General features: G+C 42.1%; 1 protein-coding gene across 1 annotated transcript in view; it reads left to right on the top strand.

The window, feature by feature from the left end:
- DMD (dystrophin) overlaps positions 1–21,297 on the top strand; it is a 2,686,579-nt gene that overhangs the window by 1,651,254 nt on the left and 1,014,028 nt on the right. Inside the window, exon 49 of the mRNA XM_049766737.1 lies at positions 1,203–1,304. Coding sequence (XP_049622694.1) covers positions 1,203–1,304 — 102 coding nt within the window. The remainder of the gene's footprint in view (positions 1–1,202; positions 1,305–21,297) is intronic.

The following is a 21,297-nucleotide window of genomic DNA, read 5'->3' as shown; positions in this document are numbered from 1 at the left end:
CTCATTAACACATAGGCTTAAACACATTGACACATAAGTTCTGGTGATGGTTAAACAATAGCCTGCCTGCCACCAGTCTCAAAATAACAAATAAAAAGGCAATCCCTCTTCAGAGTGTGTGTTGAGCATTCATACATTTTCGAATATCCAACTTTGTTTTATAACATTGCAGTCATCTGAGATTGCCAGACTTTCAACATGGAAGGTCTAAGAGAACAGGTGCAAACAGTACCTAAAAGGAAATGGTCGCATGAAGAAACATAAGCACAGCAGTGCTGGAACAATCCAGGGTAGAAGACAGAAGAGAGAGAGGGGTTAATCAGGAGTTGCTACATGGGAAAGATTGCCCAGACACTGAATGATGCCTGACATTGATTAATCAATACTTCATCCTAATGTTTAACAAGTGTTCCATTTAAAAGTCTTCTGTAATATTTAACTTCATTTCCTTCAACTTCAATTTATGCACACTTCTTTTGTTCTTTTTCAAGAGAGCTAGACAATAGCCAATAACAAAGCACTTTATAGTAATATATTGAAAGAGATTATTGTTATGATTGTTTTGATGTGCATCAGTCTTCCCTGAATAAGGAACAGAAACAACAAGATTAAAAAATAATCATGACCCAAAGGGCCTATTTAATTTGACTGCTTAATAATTAATAGCCCTTCTATTTGTGCTTTAAGTGTTTATTCCTTGGACAGAAAGTTAATAATATTGACAGTGATGTGCAATCATTTGATTTAGATTTAAATGTTATATTTTCCTAAATATTTTTCTAAAATGCTAAATTTTGTTTCTAAAGCCCAAAAGAGAGTCCTTATAAAATGAAATATTTGTTAAGTGAGCATAAAGACTATAGAATATATTGAAGCTGACAATAGTATTTATCCATGTCAATCATATGCTTTAATGGTACTTTTCATAATATTTGACTTTAAAATATAGTTCATTAGTGTCTATATTTATTTATAATAACATTATGAGATAATTCAAGTTTTTATGAATATAAACTATAGAGTATGCCACAAAGATGACCTCTATTTCAATCCTCTTAGCTAAAATGACTTTTTATGTGCCCCCATATACCATGCAAAAATTGATCTGCAGTACATGTGGAGTCTCCAAGGGTATATTTAAATTTAGTAATTTTATAGCTAACTGTGAAGTTAATCTGCGCTGTGTGTGTTCTTTTCCCCAGGAAACTGAAATAGTAGTTCAAACTAAAAAGCCGGATGTGGAAAGGATTTTGTCTAAAGGGCAGAATTTGTACAAGGAAAAACCAGCCACTCAGCCACTGAAGGTAATGAAGCAACCTCTAGCAATATCCATTACTTCATAATGGGTTATGCTTCCCCTGTTGTACATTTGCCGTTGACGTGATCTATTTATAATCAATGAAATAACTTGTAAAGAAATATTGGCCATACTGTAATAGCAGAGGCAGTGCTATCTTTTTGATCAACGTATCCTGTTTATACGTTGTGATCTTCAGGCTATTAACAAGTCATTGCTTTAAAGGACTCATTTCTGTCCTGGTGCGCTGCCATCAGTACAAAAAGTAGTCCCACCTTCAAGGTAGATTAAATTCTTTGAGGCTTTATTGCTTTGCTTGCCAGCCTTGATGCTTTTCATATTGTTTGGTGTAATTCAAATCAAGCTACTACATCTTACTGTCTGTCTCCACCAGCTGTAAAGAATCACAATATGGTCAGTGACCTTTCTTTTTCTTGTTACTCTTTCTTATGAAAGGGGAAAATCAGCAATTGTTCTCCAGTCCTTTATTGGGTCAAGAATTTTTAGTGAAATGTCATGTAATTGCTTCTCTCTTTGGTAAAAAGCTGTCCTGAGAGGAAAGCCTTTTTCTTTGTTCTCTTTCCCATGTGCATTTTGAAGTCTAGGCTACATTTATACCTAGACCATTACATGAGGAGAGAAATAGAAAGCCATGTCACTTTTCAGACAAAAGAAAAGAGCAAATAATGGCTTCCATTTGCAAATGTGTGCCCGGTGATATATACATGTTAGGTATAGGTTACCTTATTTTGTACCAGACCATAATGATAATAGTTTCCATTATGATGAAGGTTCCCAAGAGCCTATAATGGTGGCTGTTTATAGATAAGTCTAGATTTTTCTAGCTAATGTTGCAGGCTGAGATTTGAAGGTTCCCGAGAGCTTATAATGGTGGCTGTTTATAGATAAGTCTAGATTTTTCTAGCTAATGTTGCAGGCTGAGATTTAGGGAGCTTCACCCTCATGTTTAAAACTGCTCTAAAACAGTGCAGGTCAATAACCCAGAACTAGTTTGTCCTTGAAAACATTACCAAGATATTCTCTCTCTCTCTCATGCTGCCTCACTCTCTCTTTTCTCTTTCTCAAATCACTGACCGCATCACTATTTATGCAAGACCCAAGAATTATTTCTTGAAAATTACTTGTTTTCCTTATGAGTTAAAAGGAATTCCTCCTTAGGTAAATTTCAAATTTTAGCCTAAGAATAACATCTAAGTCTAAGAAACTGAGAGGCATAGTTTTTCCCCATAGTTCTCTGCATTTATTTTCAAAATACATTATTTCTGGCCATAACACCTGAAAATAATCATTGGTCTCTAGATTAGGCATGATTTTTTCCTAAAGTAATGATGTGGGATTTAGATTGGAGAGCTAGAAGAAGTCCTGAAAACAGCAAATTTATGTTGATAGTCCAAAGAAGTCCAGTGCTGAGGCTGATATCTTTCTCGGTTAACACAAGTGATTCTCATAGTGAATGATAAAATAGATAAATGGAGTGTTGCATAGATCCACTCTGTTTTCAGTTGATCTTCAGAGACCTGCAAGGTTTGGTTTGAAACAGTGCTTTTCAATTTTAATTGTGTGTATATTTAAATCTTGTTTAAACTTGTAGTAAAGAAAACCAGTAAGTAAAATCCTCAGTGAAAGTGAAAGAAAAAAATTTTAATTTTGTTTTATACGAACAATCCAGTTAGTTGTTGCTAACTTCTCACACCTTTACTTACCTCCTCAACTGTTGGACCACTCTACTATCATTCCTGAGCATATATACCACACCTTAATGATATAAAAGTGAATGAATGACTTTTTGAAAATCTGTGAAAGAGCTCTCAGAAATTTTTATAGAAGTTGTTATTCTTTGTTTTCCTTCCTTTCTCATGCTCTCCCTTTCCAATTCTTTGCAAGTCAGCACACTGTGGAGCAGAGTTTAAATGAAAACTTATTCATGTTTTTTCACTTACTTGTGGGATTCAGAGAAGAATCAACAAATCAGCTAGACAGTGGCAACTATGCAAGATTGATAAGGAAATTTGAGGAGTGTGGTGAAGTGGTTGATTCATGTTCATTATTTGATTAGATGGGTCATAACTTTGGAAACCCCTGAACATCACCGGAGGCATGTGGGTGCTTGAAAGCTAAAGACTCAAATTTGATTCTGTCATTTTGATCATAAATCCTAGTTGTACACACCAAAAGGCTGTGGATGCTATCTACATTTCTGAGTGGATTTTGAAACTCCTTTTTAAACATTAGGAATGACTTTTCAGAAAAGCAATCTAGTACTGATAGTATATGAACAAGCAGAGATCTAGTACTGATAGTATATGAACAAACCATTTTCACACATAATTTTTTAAATAAAAAGTGTGATTTTCCAGGAGCTGGAGAGAGTATAGCAGATAGGGTGCTTGCCTTGCATGCAACTGAGAATAGTTTGATCTGAGCATACCATATGGTCTCCAGAGCCCATCAGAAATAATGCCTGAACAAAGAGTCAGGAAGTAACTACTGAACATTACTTAGTGTGCCCCAGAAACAGAACAAAAATGTGCTATTTGAATGTCTTTTCTTCCTTACACTTAAATATCTCATTGTTCAGTATATGGAGGAAGGGCCAAAGTAATTAAAAAAGTGCTTTCTTTGGGCGGAGTGATGGCGTAGTGGTAGGGTTTTTGTATTGCATGCAGCTGACTCAGGATGGACCTAGGTTCGATCCCTGGCATTCCATATGGTCCCCCAAGCCAGTAGCAATTTCTGAGCACATAGCCAGGAGTAACCCTTGAGCATAACCAGCTGTGGCCAAAAAATAAAAAAGAAGAAATATGCTTTCTTTTTATGTATTGGTACATTTGAATACAACAATTATGAAAGAAAACATGCTATCCCAGAAGAAATAAATCTCTTGTGATGAATCTGTAAGATATTATTTAAAAGTAGAATTACTATGTCCACTACCTGCAAGAATTCCAGTTCAGGATATATGAGAAAATTTTGTTTTTTATAAACTTGACAATTACCAGAGCATACAGACTTCTTGTCTGTTCAGTTAGTTTGTTTTCTTCCCTAGCAAGACCTCTTTGGTAGATGGCCTTATATTTGTTCGATTAATTCCCTATTTTTGACTTTTCTACTTCACTGTGATTTCCTTAACTTTCCAAAATGATCATTTAAAAAAATTGCACATTTTTTCTTTGACATTTTATTTTTTTAATAATATATTTAAATGCCATGATTACAGACATGACTGTAGTTGACATTTTATTTTAGGTTTTTATAAATAAACTTTTAATAAAATCACCATGAGTTTTATAGTTACAAAGATGTTCGTGATTGAGTTTCAGTCATACAGGTACAATACCATTCACCAGTGCAGGAATCCTGCCACTAATTTCACCAGTTTCCCTCCTGCCCTGCCTAGTTATTGTATAAAACTCCCCTACCCTATCCCCTGCCTACTTCTGTTGCAGTTTTCTTCACTCTCTAATCTTTCTTTCTTCCTCAATTTCTTTCTCTAGTCTATTTTTCCCTCTTAGACACTGTGGTTTGCAATTTTACACATCATCTTTGACCAATCTTTTTCTGATTTTCTTTGAGGGCTTCCTGTTTAAGGTCAACTATATGAGAAAGTTCTACTAATGACCAAAATGTAGAATTAGGTCTTTGTTTTAAAATTCCTGAAAACTGGTTAGAATAATGTGATTGAACAATTAGCATGTTCATATTTCTGCAGTATCTGTCTCTTTATATATATCTAAACACACTTTCTTTTTTTTTTTTTCTTTTTTTTTTGGTTTTTGGGCCACACCTGGAGTTGCTCAGGGGTTACTCCTGGCTGTCTGCTCAGAAATAGCTCCTGGCAGGCACGGGGTATCATATGGGACATCAGGATTCGAACCAACCACCTTTGGTCCTGGATTGGGTGCTTGCAAGGCAAACGCCGCTGTGCTATATCTCCGGGCCCAACACACTCTTTCTTAAGCTATATCATTGATAATCATTTTTATAAAATTATGCTGAGAGATTAATTTGAATTAATTTAATTTTGTACAGAGCATTTAGACAGAATGAATCCAGAGTAATTAATAGCACCCCATTTATGTTTAAAAAATAAACAACTTCCATTAGTAAAAAACAGTATCAGTCACTACAAAAAAGGTGTTATTTTGTTTTTAAAGTTCTTGTTTTTATATATTTATTTATTTAAGCACCTTGATTACAAGCATTTTGATAGTTGGATTTCAGTCATAAACAGAATACCCCACATCACCAATGCAATGTTCCCTCACAAATAATTCCCCCACGTCCCCCATCCCTGCCTGTATTCACGACAGGCATTCTACTTCTCTCATTCTTTAACATTGTCATGCTCATTATTAGAGTAATTATTTCCCTAACAACGTTCACCACTCTTTGTGGTGAGCTTCAAATTGTGAGCTGGTTCTTCTGGCCTTTCATGCCCTTAACTCTATTGTCTCTAGGCCTTATACCAGTAATGTTTTACATTTTTCTTAAAACCCATAGATGAGACACTATTCTGTGTCTAACTCTCTCCATCTGCCTTATTTAATTTAACATAATAGATTCCATGTACAACCAAGTATAGGAAAATTTCATGATTTCATTTCTCCTGATGGCTACATAATATTCTATTGTATGTATGTAGCACCGTTTCTTTAGCCATTCATCTGTTGAGGGGCTTCTTGGTTGTTTCCAGAGTGCTGCAACGAATATAGGTGTGAGGAAGAGATTTTTGAAGTGTATTTTTGTGTTCCTAGGGTATATCCCTAGGAGTGGAATAGCTGGATCATATGAGAGCTCAATTTCCAGTTTTTTAAGAAATCTCCATATTGTTTTCCATAAATGGTGGACAAGACGGCATTCCCACCAGCAGTGAATAAGAGTTCCTTTCTCTCCACATCCCTGCCAACACTGATTGTTCTTGTTCTTTGTGATGTGTGCCAGTCTCTGTGGTGTGAGATGGTACCTCATTGTAGTTTTGATTTGCATCTTCCTGATGATTAGTGTTGTGGAGCATTTCTTCATGTGTCTTTTGGCCATTTGTATTTCTTCTTTGTGAAAGTGTCTGTTCATTTTTTCTCCCCATTTTTGTTGGGACTATATGTGTTTTTCTTATTAAGTTAAATACCTTTTTATATTTTTGATATTAGTCTTTTGTCTGATGGGTATTGGGTGAATAGTTTCTTCCATTCTGTTGGTGGCTTTGCATCCTAGGCAATATTATATTTGAGGTGCAGAATCTTTTTAGCTTAATATAGCCCCATCTGTTTATCTCTGCTTCCACCTGTTTGGAGAGTGCTGTTTCCTCTTTGAAGATGCCTTTAGTCTCAATGTCATATGTTGTTTTACTCACGTGCTGTTCTATATACCTAATGGTTTCAGGCCTGGTATCAAGGTCTTTATTCATTTGGATTTCATCTTTTTGCATGGCGTTAGATGAGGGTCTGATTTTGCTATTTTACAAGTGGCTAACCAGTTGTGCCAACACCACTTGTTGAAGAGGCTTTCCTTTCTCCTTCTTTGATTTCTTACCACTTTATCAAAGATTAGTTGATTGTATGTTTGGGAACATTCTCTGAATACTCAAGTCTATTCTACTGATCCGAGGTTATGTCTTTATTACAATTCCATGCTGTTTTGATAACTATTGCTTTGTAATACCACTTAAAATTGGGGAAAGTAATGGCTCCCATATTCCTTTTCTCAAGGATTGCTTTAGATATTTGTGCGTGTTTATTGTTCCAAATGAATTTCAGGATTGTTTGATCCACTTCTTTGTAAATTGTCATGAGTATCTTTAGAGGGATTGCATTAAATTTGTACAATGCTTTCCAGAGTATTGCCATTTTAATGATATTAATCTTTCCAATCCATGAGTAGGGTATGTATCTCCATTTCATTGTGTCCTCTCTTATTTCTTGAGGCAGATTTTCATGGTTTTCTTTGTATAGGTCCTTCAACTTCTTTAGTTAAGTTGTCCCCCAAGACTTTATGGGGTACTAATGTGAATGGAATTGTTTTTAATGTCAATTTCTTCTCTATCATTATTGGTGTGTCAGAGGCCATTGTCATTTGCATGTTAATTTTGTAGCCTGCCACATTGCTATATAAATTTATTTTTTCTAGAAGCTTTTTGGCAACATCTTTAGGGTTTTCTAAATATATTGTCATGTCATTGGGAAAGAGCGAGAGCTTGAATTTTTCCTTACATATCTGGATGCCCTTGATATTTTTTCTTGCCTAATTGCTATGGCAGGTACTTCTAGTACTATGTTGAATAGGAGTGGTCAGAGATGGCAGCCTTGTCTTGTACCAGATTTTAGATGAAAGGCTTTTAGTTTATCTCCATTGATAATATTTGCCATTGGCTTATGGCCTTGACTATATTGAGAAAAGTTTCTTTCATTCCCATCTTGCTGAGGGTTTTTTTTTTTATCAAGAATGGGTATTGGACCTTATTTGAATGCTTTCTCTATTGATATGATCATATCAACAAATGGCAAATTGATTGATTTACAGATGTTAAACCATCCTTGCATCCTGGGTTGAAACATAATTGGTCATGGTGAATGATCTTCGTGATGATGCATTGAATCCTATTTGCTAGAATTTTGTGAGGATCTTTGCATCTGTGTTCATCAGGGGTATTGGTTTGTAATTTCCTTTTTTGGCTGAATACCTGTCTGATTTTGATATCAAAAGGTGATTGTTTTGATATCAAGGTGATGTTAGCTTCATAGAAACTATTTGGAAGTATTCCCGAAAGATTCTTAAACGGATTGATAGAATTTCCTCTTGAAAGGTTTGAAAAAATTTGTTAGTGAACCCATCTGGGCCTGGGCTTTTGATTTTGGGAAGATTTTTGATCACCATTTTAATTTCCTCAATAGTGATGTGGCTATTTAGATATGCTACCTCATCCTTATTTAATGGTAGAAGGTTAAAAGAGTCCGAGAATCTATCCATTTTTGCCAAGTTCTTATGTTTCGTGACATAGTCTCTCAACATTGTCTCATATTACCCTTTGAATCTCTGCAATGTCTGTAGTGATCTCCCCCTTTTCATTTCTAATCTGGTTATCAGGTTTCTCTCTCTCGATTTCTTTGTGAGTTTTGCCAATGTTTTATCAATCTTTTTAATTTTTTCGAAGAACAAACTTTCGCTTTTGTTGACCTTACAGATTGTTTTCTGGATTTCCACTTTATTGATTTCTACTCTAAGCTTTATTTCCTTCTGTTTATTGGTTTTTGGTTCCATTTGATGACCAGTTTCTAATTTTATAACCTGTGCCATTAAGCTATTAATGTAGTCACCTTCTCCCTTCCTGATGTGTGCTTGCAATGCTATAAATTTTCCTTTCAGTAATTTCCCTTTTTAATCTTGCTGCTTTCCGTATTCTATCCCTATCTGTGGGATTCATCATTGAGATTAGGTTGTGTCTTGGGGTGCTTTTCCATGGGTCTCTTTAAGCTGGTACTCTTCTGGTGTGCAGAATTTTGTTGCATGTATTCTTTAGCTCTGTAGATTCTCTGTAATGATATTCTGGACTGATGATTCTTCCTGGAAATTTTCTTCCTGTGTCTATGGGACTCCAATGATTCTTTAGTTGTTTCTATTGACCTTATTAAAGACTTCTATTTTAATCTGTTCACATTCTTTGAGTAATTGTTCCATTGTCTCATCATTTGCTTTAAGGCTTTTTTCCAATCTCTTGTGCTGTGTGAAGTTGTTACGCATCTCATCTTCCAGCTTACTGATTCTATCTTCAGCTGCTGTTACACTGTTGGAGAAGCTTTCCATTGAGGTTTTGAATTTTTCTACTGAGCTTTTCAGATCTGCTATTTTAGTTTGGAGTTTTCTGTTTTCTATCTTCATATCCTCTTGATTCTTCTTAGTGTTCTGTTCAACTAGATCTATGCTTTCTTTGAGTTCTGTGAACAATCTCCATATTTCTTCTCTAAACTCCATATATGAGAGAGTTAGCTAGTTGGTTGGCCATTTTCAAGTCATCACCATTGCCTTCTTCATTCTCTATGCCTGGTGTTGGTCTGCTTGTTTCCCCATTGCCATGCCTGTATTGTGACTTTTTCTATGTGTTGTGGTGGTATTCATCAGGAAGCTGCAAGGCCATGCCTAGGGCTCCACCCTTTGTATGGGAGATGACAAAGAGGATCAAATTCCAGCCTGAAGCAAGCAGAGAAAAGGCCCAAGATGGCTGCCTTGTTTCAAACACACAACAGAAATCCTATAAAGTGATTTTCAATTTTGAACTTAGGCTTGATGAAATCCACTCACACTCATACTTTTACTTAGAAAAACTATTCTTTATATTAAACATACTAGTTTTGCCATTTGTTTTTACTTTTATCACTTTGCGATATTAGAACTTAGTGAATGAATGAGATTTTAAATATCTTAATTACTTAATATGAATCTAGAAATATATTTTAATTTCTGTTCTTTCATTTCTTTTAAATGTAACATAAAAATAAAATGCAAGTGTTTTCTTTTTGTGCCAAAATATTCCACTCAACCTTTAACACAAAATAATTGCTGCAGATGAATGGTCAAGAGGGCAATTTTCATCTTCTGGGCATCATTTCCTAAGATATAAGTTGCATAATAAAACCATCATTAGTCATTTTCAATTACAATCTATCACAACAAGAGATGTTTCTTTTTCCCAGCTGTTTTGCTGTTAATTAACTAGATTAAGCCGAGATTTCCCCCTCCCAACAAATTTGTTCTACTGCCAACATCAACATCTTAACATTTGTAAGAATTAGGTTTTTATTTTCTCTTTTGTCTGATCATTTTTCACACATCACTCATAACGGGTTTGTCTCTGAAGATTTATATACGGTATATCCAGTGGAGTGGGGCTTTATTAGTTGTAATGTTGCTCAATTAAATATGTAACAGTGTAGCTGTGATGACAATATGTATTGTATAAATCATCTATCATGCATATAATCTCATTTACCTGGTACAATTTTGTAGCATCCAAATCAATAGAGAGATAATAGATTGAAGTCTGCTCCCTCCTCTATATCTAAACTGGTCCTTATTGAGTAATGTATTTAATGAACATAATTTCCTGTCAGTGATAATAGAAAATGGTGGAGATATAGTTACATAAAGAGAATAAGAATACTATGGAAATTTTAGTAAATAATACATGAGCAGAAGAATTTAAAAAATAAATGCTAATTTTATAACAGCAGAAATACTATGAGACTATGAGAAATTGAATAAATGCTAGTCACATAGGCATGGATATGAAGAGTACCAGTTTCTCACTGAGAAGCTAAAATTTATGATAGGTCTTTTGAGCAACTTGCAAACATAAACATTTAGGAATATGGATAAGATTGCCAAATGTCTAATTATATTTAATTCCTTAATTGATCACCACTTCTATATTTGAAATCTCACATTTTATAAAATAACGCACTAATTAGAAACACTACTTTTGCCACACTTAAATGTTGTGGGGGGAGTTCATTCATTCACACTCTTCATTTGTACCATAATTGTAGAGCTCATCATCATCTAATTTATTTGCAATAGAGCAATGTCTGAGATCACTGGAGTTGGTGGTTTTGGCTTTGCTCATAGACTAAAAGACATAAAATAAAGTCATGGGGCAGGACAGAAAGTTCGTACAGGGTACAGGCTTTTGCCTTGCTCGAGGGTGACCCAAGTTCAGTCCCTGGCACCACATATGGCTCCCCCAAGAACCACCAGGGGTCACATTTGGGCACAGAGACAGGAGTAGCTCCTAAGCACCCCCAGACATTCCTCAGGAAAAGAATAAAAGAAAATATTTGTGTTTTTAGGTTATTTATGCTAGAGCAAAAGACCTCAGTAAAGATTGTTGTATATCTCAGTATACTCTGTAAAGCACTTCTTATAGGATTTTTGTAAGCTGACTTATTCTAAAATGCTTTCAGGATGCATGCTGAATAGATTAGATTAGAGTAGAGTAGAGTAGAGTAGAGTAGAGTAGAGTAGAGTAGAGTAGAGTAGAGTAGAGTCAGTGTGATGAATAGGAATCTTGTTTTCTGCTTTTTGTTTTTTTTTTTTTTTTTTTTTTTGGTTTTTGGGCCACACCCGTTTGATGCTCAGGGGTTACTCCTGGCTATGCGCTCAGAAATCGCTTTTGGCTTGAGGGGACCATATGGGACGCTGAGGGATCGAACCACCGTCCATCCTACACTAGCGCTTGCAAGGCAGACACCTTACATCTAGCACCACCTTCCCGGCCCCAACTAGGAATCTTTTTTTTTTTTTTTTTTTGGTTTTTGGGCCACACCCGGCAATGCTCAGAGGTTACTCCTGGCTGTCTGCTCAGAAATAGCTCCTGGCAGGCACGGGGGACCATATGGGACACTGGGATTCGAACCAGCCACCTTTGGTCCTGGATTGGCTGCTTGCAAGGCAAAAGCCACTGTGCTTTCTCTCCAGGCCCCCAACTAGGAATCTTAACATTTAAAATTTTTGTATGTTGGTAACTTTACATTTTATTGGTGTGCATCATTACAAACACCCATTATAGTACATTAATTTTACCACTAAAAACTGGGTCTATTCTTCAGCATTTAGTTGACCCCTTTGACCAGATTGAACTATGGCTTTTTCTATTCAAATATTAAAAACTCTTTAGTATTACTATTTATTTTTCAGGGAAAGTAAGGATTTTGGGCTACAGTATGTGCTGCTGAGAGGTTACTCCTGGCTCTGCCACCTCCTGGAGGTGCTAGGGATCAAATCGGTATTGCTTGTGTGTAAAACATATATCTTCATTCCTGTACTTAACTCTCTGGTCCTTAAAAGTTATCATTTAGAAGGTGAGGATTTAAATTTAAAACAGGCCAGAGCTATCACTTATAGAAGGAGAAAAGCTTCATGTTAGTCATATTTTGGTGGCAGGGTGGCCATGTATCTCATTTCTGCCATGATCCTGGGCTCAATTTTTCTCTGTCTAGTTTTTGGAACTCCATTTTGGGATCATCACACCTACTTATTTGCCAGCAATTAAAAGAGCCATTTTATCTGCTCTGAATTCTTTCAATTGAATTTGTACCTCAGAGCATTTTATCTATTCACAAAATGTGGATAAAAGATCTTTTCATTTCTCTTAAATAGGTTTTATGTACCTGCGGCCAGGATAACTTACCATTTTGCATTTTAAAATTAAATTTAAAATTTTGTTTATGGTGTTTTTTCATGGTGTGAGTTTATATACTAGAAAGAACTTTCTTTGCATTTATTTTTCTTGGAAAAATAACACATTTTGTCACAATAGTTTTCCAAAAATCCTGAACTCACATCACTTGCGATTATTTTGGGTTACTGTACAATTTTTACTGTTCAAAAATCAAAGCAATTGGGATACTAAAACCACAATATTTCTCTGACAAAATATTTGGGGCTATTAATTCAGGATCTCATACAAAAACTAAGAATCCAGCATATTGTAAAATTTAATTGTACCCAGGGTTTTATTTACTATTAACTGCATTTATGGCTTAAGTATTTAAGTTTCACTATTCATGTGCACATTGGTATATACATAGATATAAGAGAATAGCTTTATGAGCAAGGTATTAATTTCACATAAAACATTAACTCACAAATAAGATTATTATATTTTGAAAATCCAAAACTTAAGTATAGTTTAACATTGTTTCAACTGAAAGATAAAGGAAAGGTATTCACAAAAAGTATATTACTTATGATAAAATTACATTTTTCATGAATGAATTTAACCCTATTTATTCATTTTTTCAAATTACAGAAGTAGAATATAATTCTAAGTTACTAAAATCACTTATAATAAAAATAAACTTGCCACTCAGAAAAATACTCAAAGGTTCTTTCTTTGTGGAAAAAAAAGTGATTTTTATTTAAGATATTGCTGTTTGGGATCAGTTGGTTTTGAGGTTCAGTTAGGACCTGTATCTGCTGGTTCTCAAATGCTCCTCCCTGTTAGGTGTTGAGAGGTTCCAAAAATTAGGAATCCAGGGCAATCTGGGGTACCGAGACTAGAGCCTTGGCCAACCTATATCTCCAGGTGCTTAGGGCAAAACTAAGAATTCAAAATGATTTTTGAATGGTATCTTTATACTTTTTACTTTTCTTTAAATTTTTTTATTTTTATTTATGAGAACAAAAAATGCAAAGAAAGAGGACAAGGTAAAGTTACAGTGGAAGGACAATCACCCATAACATAATTCTCAGAAGTCCCCTTGCTGATATCTTAACTTTGAATTTTCAGCCAAAGAACATTAAGATAAATAAATAGAATCCATGTACAATTACTTTGTCCCTCAAGTCCCCAGATTATAACACATTATAATATTTCTTAACAGCACACAAAGCAATCTAAAGCCATAAAATTTTTGTAACTCCTTAAACACTAGAGGCATAGTATTTTTTACATTTCCATGTACATGCATATTAGCTTAAGGTAACCTCAAATTTTAAGTGTTTTTTTTTTTTTTTGGATTAGAGTCAAAAGAGCACAGTAAAACCGGTGTTAGAGTGGCAATTGTTGTTTGCATAGGCCCACCAAAATATGAGGGGCATGGAAACGAATAATCTTGGCCTAAATACAAAGAGACCCTGCCCCTGAAGTTTCCTGGCATAAGACCAACTCTAGGCTCCAGGCAAGTTAGATTGTCCAATCCAAGACATTGTCCATAGTGCCAACAAACTTTTCACAGTCTCTGTTGTTGGTATCATGTTTCTGTATTAAAGATCCTGGAATCTGCATATCCTACATTGAAGTCAGGATGTGGAGCGTCCTCTTTGTTTCACCTCACCATTAAAGGGCAATGCAGGAAGCCCTGTCCTTTAAGCAGGTCGTTGTTGTTGTTAACTCTTCTCAGGGTTAAGGGAAGTTTCTTTTGAGCAGGTCGATGTCTGAGCAGTGGTAGAATCTTCCGTGGTAGAGGATTGCTTCCAGGTGATGTTATAGACAAACCTAGATGTTTCGTGGATGATTTCCTTGGTACAGGGGTGAATGGAAAATGCCCTTTATTCTGAGGCCTGTGCCAGGTTATTATTGTCAATGTTCAGTGTGTAAGTTCCCTTTGCACTATAAGGTTTGTGTATTCAACTCTCTATTAGATAGGATCTTATTTGTATGTATAGTATTTTCCCATTTTATTGTGCCTATGCAAAAAAGGAGCAATGCCACATGGCTTTATTGGTGCATATGCGGGGCATAAGAATAAGTCCAACAATCCCCATGACATGGAACAATCATAAGCATTAAACTGGGGGACTCTTTTCACCAAAATTCCTTGTTGAACAGCTCATAAAGAGACGATAAAAAGTGGTTAGAATCGTCAATGTATAAGAGAATATTTAGTAAGACTTATAGTTGTCAGAGAAAAAACACAAAATATTCTAAAGAAATATGTGTCCATTTTATGTTTTTTGAAACAGTTTGGGGTTGTTACACACAATGCTCAGCTTTGGTCTGTGTTTAGGATTGTGCAATACTGAAGTTAAAAAGAGTAATGTGGTTAGTGAAGTTTGGGGGGGTGAGAGAGTTAAGGAGTAAAAATGAGCTTTGTAGGGGTGTGGGAAAGGGCAGATTACAAACAGGAAATTCTGCAGATGCAAAACATAACATAAAGATAAGATAAGGAATACTCTTAATACATACAGTGTTTTCCATATGCAGAGTGGTCAGAATATGCCAGTGACAAACAGCGCAACCGAGCAAATCTCAGCACACCCCAAGTTGGGAAGAACCATTTCTGGCAGGCAGGGCTGCAACCCCAGATAGACTGGAGGCCGGGAGCAGAAGAGGGGAAAGCTGGGAGCCTATCAAGGCTCCCAGTGCTCCCAAGTTAGGGAGAAGGCCTTCCACATGGGGTCTACCCCAACCCCATGCTGGCTAGAGCTAGCCTCCAGCTCAAGAGAGGACCTAGAGAGAGGCGGAAGCCAGGATCAGCCAACCCTACACTCTGTGCCCTTCCCAAACTAGAGCTGAGGGAAGGGTGGAGAAAACTTGGGACCTCATTCAGGAAGGACCCCCAACTCCCACGTTGTCTGGCCGCATTGATTGCCAACCCAGAAGGCCTGGAGTTCGGGGGCAGAAGAGGGAAAGGCTGGGAGCCTATCAAGGCTCCCAGCACACACAAGTTAGGGAGAAGGCCTTCCACATGGGTCTTTCAAACCCCATGCCCAGTAGAGCTAGTCTCCAGCTCAAGAGGATCAAGAAAGAGCTGGAAGTCAGGATGTGCCAACCTACAACCTGTGCTCTTCCCAACCTAGAGCTGAGAGAAGGGCGGAGAAAGCTTGAGACCTCATCCAGGAGGGTCCCCCGACACCCACCTTGTCTGGCCGCCTGGGCGGCCACCCAAGAAGGCCTGCAGGTCGGGGGCAGAAGAGGGGAAGGCTGGAATCCTATCAAGGCTCCCAGTGCTCCCAAGTTAGGGAGAAGACTATCCACATGGGATCTCCCCTAAACACATACTGGCTAGAGATAGCCTCCAGCTCAAGAGAGGATCCAGAGAGAGCCTGGAGCCAGGATCTATGCGCCCAACTCCCTGTGCCCTTCCCACCCTAGAACTGAGGGAAGGGTGGGGAAAGCTTTGGACCCCAACCAGGAGGGACCCTCCAACACCCACCTTATCTGGCATCCTGGGCTGCCTCCCCAGAATGCCTGGATCCGGGGGTAGAAAAGGGGAAGGCTAGGAGCCTATCAAGTCTCCCAGACCTCCCAAGTTAGGGAGTAGGCCTTCCACATGGGGTAGCCCCCAACCCCATGCTGTCTAGAGCTAGCCTCCAGCTCAAGAGAGGATCGAAAGAGACCTGAAAGCCAGGATGTGCCTGCCCTATACCCTGTGCCCTTCCCACCTAGAGCTGAGAGAAGGGTGGGGAACGCTTGGGACCCCATCCAGGAGGGACCCCCGACACCCACCTTGTCTGGCCGCCTGGGCGGCCACCCAAGAAGGCCTGCAGGTCGGGGGCAGAAGAGGGGAAGGCTGGAATTCTATCAAGGCTCCCAGTGCTCCCAAGTTAGGGAGAAGACTATCCACATGGGATCTCCCCCAAACATATACTGGCTAGAGATAGCCTCCAGCTCAAGAGAGGATCCAGAGAGAGCCTGGAGCCAGGATCTACGCGCCCTACTCCCTGTGCCCTTCCCACCCTAGAACTGAGGGAAGGGTGGGGAAAGCTTTGGACCCCAACCAGGAGGGACCCTCCAACACCCACCTTATCTGGCATCCTGGGCTGCCTCCCCAGAATGCCTGGATCCTGGGGTAGAAAAGGGGAAGGCTAGGAGCCTATCAAGTCTCCCAGACCTCCCAAGTTAGGGAGTAGGCCTTCCACATGGGGTAGCCCCCAACCCCATGCTGTCTAGAGCTAGCCTCCAGCTCAAAAGAGGATCGAAAGAGACCTGAAAGCCAGGATGTGCCTGCCCTATACCCTGTGCCCTTCCCACCTAGAGCTGAGAGAAGGGTGGGGAACGCTTGGGACCCCATCCAGGAGGGACCCCCGACACCCACCTTGTCTGGCCGCCTGGGAATGCTGGGCACCTATCAAGACTCCCAGTGCTCCAAGATAGTGAGTAGGCCTTCCACATAATGTCTCCCCCAACACCATGTCGGCTAGAACTAGGCTCCAGCTGAAGAGAGCATCCAGAGAAACCCTGAAGCCAGGATCTGCCCACCCTGCACCCTGTTACCTTTCCACCCTAGAGTTGAGGGAAGGACAGGGAAAACTTGGGACCCCGTTCAGGAAGGATTCCCCGACCTTCACCTAGTCTCCTGGGAGGCCAGGAGAAGAAAAGGGGAAGGCTGGGATACCATCAAAGCTCCCAGCGCACCCAAGTTAGGGAGAAGGCCCCCCCATATGGGGTCTTTCCAACCCCGTGCTGGCTAGAGGTAGCCTCCAGCTGAGAAAATCAGAGAGAGCAGGATGCCAGGATCTGCCTCCCCAACACCCTGTGCCCATCCTACCCTAGAGCTGAGAGAACGGCGGGGAAAGCTTGGGACCCGATCCAGGAGGGCCCCCCCCACACCCATTTTGCCTGGCCGCCTGGACTGCCAGTCCAGAAGGCCTGGAGGCCGGGTGCAGAAGAGGGGAAGGCTGGGAGCCTATCAAGGCTGCCAGTGATCCCAAATTAGGGAGAAGGCCTTCCACATGGGGTCTCCTCCAACCCCATGCCAGCTAGACCTTGCCTCCAGATCAAAAGAGCATAGAAAGAGCATCAGGAGCCAGGATCTGCCCGTCCTACACCCTATGCCCTTCCCACCCTAGAGCTGAGGAAGGCAGGGAAAACTTGGGACGCATCCAGAAGGGACCCCCTGACTCCCACCTTGTCTGGCCACCTGGGGTGCCAACCCAGAAAACCTGGAGGCTGGGGGCAGAAGAGGGAAAGGCTGGGAGCCTATCCAGGCTCCCAGTGCACCCAAGTTAGGGAGAAGGCTTTCCACATGGGGTCTCCCCCAATCCCATGCTGGCTAGAGATAGCCTCCAGCTCAATAGAGGATCGAGTGAGAGTTGGAAGCCAGGATCTGCCCACCCTATGCCCTGTGCCCTTCCCACCCTAGAGCTGAGGAAGGGCAGGGAAAGCTTGGGACTCCATCCAGAAATGACCCCCTGATTCCCACCTTGTTTGGCTACCTGGGGTGCCACCCCAGAAGGCCTGGAGGCTGGGCAAAGAAGAGGGGAAGGCTGGGAGCCTATCAAGGCTCCCAGTGCTCCCAAGTTAGGGAGAAGGCCTTACACATGGGGTCTCCCCCAATCCCATGCTGGCTAGAGATAGCCTCCAGCTCAAGAGAGGATCGAGTGAGAGCTGGAAGCCAGGATCTGCCCACCCTATATCCTGTGCCCTTCCCATCCTTGAGCTGAGGGAAGGGTAGGGAACGCTTGGGACCCAATCCAGGAGGGACCCCCGACACCCACCTTGTCTGGCTGCCTAGGCGGCCACTGCAGAAGGCCTGGAGGCCAGGAGGCAGACGAGGGGAATGCTGGGCACTTATCAGGACTCCCAATGCTGCAAGTTAGGGAGTAGGCCTTCCACATTAAGTCTCCCCCAACCCCATGCTGACTAGAACTAGCCTCCATCTCAAGAGAGCATCCAGAGAAACCTTGAAGCCTAGATCTGCCACCCTATACCCTGTGCCCTTCCCACCCTAGAGCTGAGGGAAGGGCGGGGAAAACTTGGGACCCCATTCATGAAGGATCCACCGACCCTCACCTAGTCTGGCAGCCTGGGCTACCAGCCCAAAAGGCCAGGAGGCCAGGGGAAGAAGAGGGGAAGGCTGAGATCCTATAAAGGCTCCCAATGCACCCAAGTTAGGGAGAAGGCCCCCCCCACATGGGGTCTTTCCAACCCCATGCTGGCTAGAGGTAGCCTCCAGTTGAGAAAATCAGAGAGAGCTAGATGCCAGGATCTGCCTCCCCTACACCCTGTGCCCTTCCAACACTACAGCTGAGAGAAAGGTGGGGAAAACTTGAGACCTGATCCAGGAGGGACCCCCACTACACCCAATTTGTCTGGTCGCCTGGGCTGCCAGTCCAGAAAGCCTGAAGGCCGGGTGCAGAAGAGGGGAATGCTGGGAGCCTATCAAGGCTGCCAGTGCTCCCAAGTTAGGGAGAAGACCTTCCACATGGGGTCTCCTCCAACACCATGCCAGCTAGACCTCGCCTCCAGATCAAGAGAGGATAGAGAGAGAGCCAGGAGCAGGATCTGCCCGCCCTACACCCTTTGACCTTACCACCCTAGAGCTGAAGAAGGGTAGGGAAAGCTTGGGACCCCATCCAGAATGGACCCCCTGACTCCCACCTTGTCTGGCCACCTGGGGTGCCACCCCAGGAGACCTGGAGTTTGGGAACAGAAGAGGGGAAGGCTGGGAACCTATCAAGGCGCCCATTGCTCCCAAGTTAGGAAGAAGGCCTTTCACATTGGGTATCCCCAACCCTATGCCAGATAGCCATAGCCTCCAGCTCAAGAAAGGATCCAGAAAGAGCCGGAAGCCAGGATCTGCCTGCCCTATACCCTGTGCCATTCCCAACCTAGAGCATAGGGAAGGGCAGGGAAAGTTTGGGACTCCATTTAGGAGGGACCCCCGACACCGACCTTGTCTGGCCAACTGGGCTGCCACTCCAGAAGCCCTGGAGGCCTGGGGCAGAATAGGGGAAGGCTGGGAGCCTATCAAGTCTCCCACACCTCCCAAGTTAGGGAGTAAGCCTTCCACATAAAATCACCCCCAACACCATGCCGGCTAGAACTAGCCTCCAGCTCACGAGAGCACCCAAGAAACCCTGAAGCCAGGATCTGCCCTCCCTATACCCTGTTGCCTTCCCACCCTAGAGCTTAGGGAAGGGCGGGGAAAACTTGGGACCCCATTCAGGAAGGACCTCACGACCCTCACCTTGTCTGGCCGCCTGGACTACCAGCCCAGAAGGCAGGGAGGCCAGGGGAAGAAGAGGGGAAGGCTGGGATCCTATCAAGGCTCCCAGCACACCCAAGTTAGGCAGAAGGCCCCCCCATATGGGGTCTTTCCCACCCCATGCTGGCTAGAGCTAGCCTCCAACTGAGAGGAGAGAGAGAGCTGGATGCCAGGATATGCCTGCCCTACAACCTGTGCCCTTCCCACCCTAGAGCTGAGGAAGAACAAGTAAAGCCTATCAAAGATCCCTGACCTCCCAAGTTAGGGACTAGGCTTTCCACTTGGGGTCTCCCCCAACCCCATGCCTTGTTGAGCTCAAGAGAGGATTGAAAGAGACCTGGAAGCCAGGATCTGCCTGCCCTATACCCAGTGCCCTTCACACCTAGATCTGAGAGAAGAGTGGGAACGATTGGGAGCCCATCAAGGAGTGACCCCCTGACATCCACCTTGTCTGGCCGCCTGGGCGGCCACCGCAGAAGGCCTGGAGGCCGGGGGCAGAACAGGGGACGGCTTGGCAACTATCAAGACTCCCAGTTTTCCAAGTAAGGGAGTAGGCCTTCCACATAAAGTTTCCCCCAACCCCATGCCGGCTAGAACTAGCCTCCAGCTCAAGAGCGGATCCAGAGAAACCCAGAAGCCTGAATCTGCCCACCATACACACTGTGCCCTTCCCACCCTAGAGCTGAGGAAAGGGCGGGGAAAACTTGGGGCCCCATTCAGGAAGAACCCCATGACCCTCACCTTGTCTGAACGCCTGGGCTACCAGCCCAGAAGTCCAGTTGGAAGGGGGAAGAAGCGGGGAAAGCTGGGAACATATAAAGGCTCCCAGCGTACCCAAGTTAGGGAGAAGGCCTCCCCATATGGGGTCTTTCCAATACCATGCTGGCGAGAGCTCGCCTCCAGCTGAGAGGATCAGAGAGAGATGGATGCCAGGTTCTGCCTCCCCTACACCCTGTACCCTTCCTGCCGTAGAGCTGAGAGAAGGGCAGGGAAAGCTTGGGACCTGATCCAGGAGGGACCCCCCCATACACGCATTTTGTCTGGCCACGTGGACTGCCAGTCCAGAAGGCCTGGAGGCCCGGTGCAGAAGAGGGGAAGGCTGGGAGCCTATCAAAGCTGCCAGTGTTCAGAAGATAGGGAGAAGGCCTTCTACATGGGGTCTCCTCCAACCCCATGCCAGCTAGACCTCGCATCCAGATCAAGAGAGGATAGAGAGAGAGCCAGGAGCCAGGATCTGCCCGCCTTACACCCTATGCCGTTCCCACCCTAGAGCTGAGGAAGGGCAGGGAAAGCTTGGGACGCATCCGGAAGGGACCCCCTGACTCCCACATTATCTGGCCACCTATGGTGCCACCCGAGAAGGCCTGGAGTCTGGGGGCAGAAGAGGGGAAATCTGGGAGCCTATCAAGGCTCCCAGTGCTCACAAGTTACGGAGAAGGCTTTCCACATGGGGTCTCCCCAAGTCCCATGCTGGCTAGAGATAGCCTCCAGCACAATAGCGGATTGAGTGAGAGCTGGAAGCCAGTATCTGCCTGCCCTATATCCTGAGCCCTTCCCATC

Source organism: Suncus etruscus, chromosome X (genome assembly GCF_024139225.1).
Source record: "Suncus etruscus isolate mSunEtr1 chromosome X, mSunEtr1.pri.cur, whole genome shotgun sequence".
NCBI classification, from domain to species: domain Eukaryota; kingdom Metazoa; phylum Chordata; class Mammalia; order Eulipotyphla; family Soricidae; genus Suncus; species Suncus etruscus.
This window is presented reverse-complemented; position numbering and strand designations above follow the sequence as displayed.